Source organism: Setaria italica, chromosome VII (genome assembly GCF_000263155.2).
Source record: "Setaria italica strain Yugu1 chromosome VII, Setaria_italica_v2.0, whole genome shotgun sequence".
In the NCBI taxonomy this organism is placed as follows: domain Eukaryota; kingdom Viridiplantae; phylum Streptophyta; class Magnoliopsida; order Poales; family Poaceae; genus Setaria; species Setaria italica.
The window spans coordinates 6904555-6906558 of record NC_028456.1 but is presented as its reverse complement, the minus strand read 5'-3'; the positions used below and the strand labels follow the sequence as shown (position 1 = coordinate 6906558).

The 2004-nt window shown below is 52.2% G+C and overlaps 1 protein-coding gene across 1 annotated transcript; it reads left to right on the top strand.

The window, feature by feature from the left end:
- Positions 1–6: 6 nt before the first annotated feature.
- Positions 7–1264, top strand: LOC101766567. Its single transcript, XM_004975046.3, has one exon. The coding sequence runs from the start codon at positions 173–175 to the stop codon at positions 1208–1210; it is 1038 nt and encodes a 345-aa protein (XP_004975103.1). The 5' UTR covers positions 7–172; the 3' UTR covers positions 1211–1264.
- Positions 1265–2004: the final 740 nt, after the last annotated feature.

Genomic DNA, 2004 nt, shown 5'->3' with positions numbered 1-2004 from the left:
TGCCACGAGAAAAATTTCCGAGGTCTACAATTCCCATTCCTATAACAAATTACATTATTGCCACGCCAACAGGATAATCACCCACCCCAGAATCAGATCGCCGGGACATTCCGGGCCTCCGCCGCCGGCCCCCCGACTCACCACAACGCCGCCGATACCTCCCAGCAGACAGATGGCCGCGGACAACCGCCCCACCGCCGCTGCGCCGTACCTACCGGCGGAGCTCATCCCGGACATCGCGCGGCACCTGACGACCCTCCAGGACTTCTTCGCCCTCCGCTCCACCTGCCGCTCCTACCGTGCCGTGCTGCCCCCCTCCCGCGCCGTCCTCGCCTCCCAGCCCCCGCACCTCCTCGTGCCCCACCACGCGTCCTCCCGGCGCTCACTCGCCCTCGTCCACCTCCCGCGCCGCCGCCTCCTGCGCTTCCGCGCGCCCACTCCCCCTCTTCCCAGCGCCGTCGTCGCCTCCGACGGCGCCCGCGTCGTCACCTTCGACTACTTTGCCCACGAGCTCTCCGTCACCCACCTCCTCTCCGGCGAGCGGGTCTTCGTCCCCGACACCCCCTTCCTGTTCTCCCGCGCAGTCCTCGCCGGGGACCTCGTCTTCCTCATCGCCCCCGGGTGGGTCCGGTACTGCCGCCTCGGGGATGGCCGATGGCGGGAGGCATGTTGCCGCCTCAGAAGCGGCGTTCGTGGCCTCTACATGATGGTCGGCATGCTCGCTGCCAATGGCGTCCTCTATGCGCTCCTCAACACCTGCCAGCTCGCTATCGCGGAGCTGAGGGACGATAAGGTTGAGTTAAAGCTGCTTGGAGGGGAAGTCAGTGACCATGTCAGAAATGCTTGGATGGAAAGCACGGATTTCATACTTGGGGAGTGTGCTGGTGAGCCCTTACTCATCTTCAAGGGGTTGGTCAAGCCGCAGTATAAGGTTTTCCGATGGGAACCTGGGGAGCAAAGGTGGGTGAGGGCTATGAGCCTGGGAAGGCGGACGCTTTTCGTATCTGGAAATGGCTTTGATGCTTGGCTTGGTCCAGATTCACCTGGAATTCGTGGGGATTGCATATATGAAGCTCTGCCACAGGCTGCGGGTTGGAGTGAGTACTTGTTAGTTGACAACACTTGTGAACTCGTCACTATTGACTACCATGGTGCACCAGAGTTAGATGCTGTAAGAAAGCAGGTTTGGGTGCTCCCAAGCTTATATTGATGTTGGCCTACGCAAGATCAAATTCTGAGGTTGAATGCATCAACATTAACTAAAGGTCCTTCTGCTCATCTGCACTATTCTTAGCTGTAAACTGCGTAATTAGAAAGCATGAATGCATTACTACTTGTTATCAAATGTTTAGTATTGTGCTGATTCTATTCGATTGCAAATGGTGTTCCAATACAATAAGTGTTCAGATCAAAATCTCATGTTGGCTGGGGTATCCTAAATTTAAGAGTTCCAAATGTGTCTCTAATCTTAAAATATCTCCACAACTTATATTATTGCCATGCTCTTCCTTGGGTCAGCCTCAGGCCTCGTTTGGCAGGGCTCCGGCTATGGCTGAAACAGCTCCGGCTGTGGCTCCTCCGGTGGAGCAGCTTCTGTGGTGGAGTTGAAGCCGTTTTAAAAAATGTTTGGCAGAACGGTTTCTTCTATCTTTTATAAATAGATGGAAGAGTTCAAATGTCCAATACCCTTACTTGTACATATATGAGTTTTATGTTTGCCCTGTTAAATGAAAAATAAGAATAGGAACTCTAGATTAACAAATAATTTGTCTAGCTGAGTTATTGGACCACAGAGCACACTGGTCCATATTCAGCCTGTTCGGCATTATATATTTTTCTTTTAACCTCTCTACTCCTTTTTTCTTTTTTTCACTCCTTTCCCTTCCCCCCTTTTTCTTTTCTTCACCTTTTTTCTTTCCCTCTTCTTTTTTCTTACCATCGACATTATTTTTTTTTATTTCCCCCCCCCTCTCACCTTTTTACTCTTTTCTCTAATTTTCCCTA

Excerpts from the sequence above, each read along its gene's own strand:
- LOC101766567 (XM_004975046.3), top strand. The coding sequence starts at position 173 with ATGGCCGCGGACAACCGCCCCACCGCCGCTGCGCCGTACCTACCGGCG.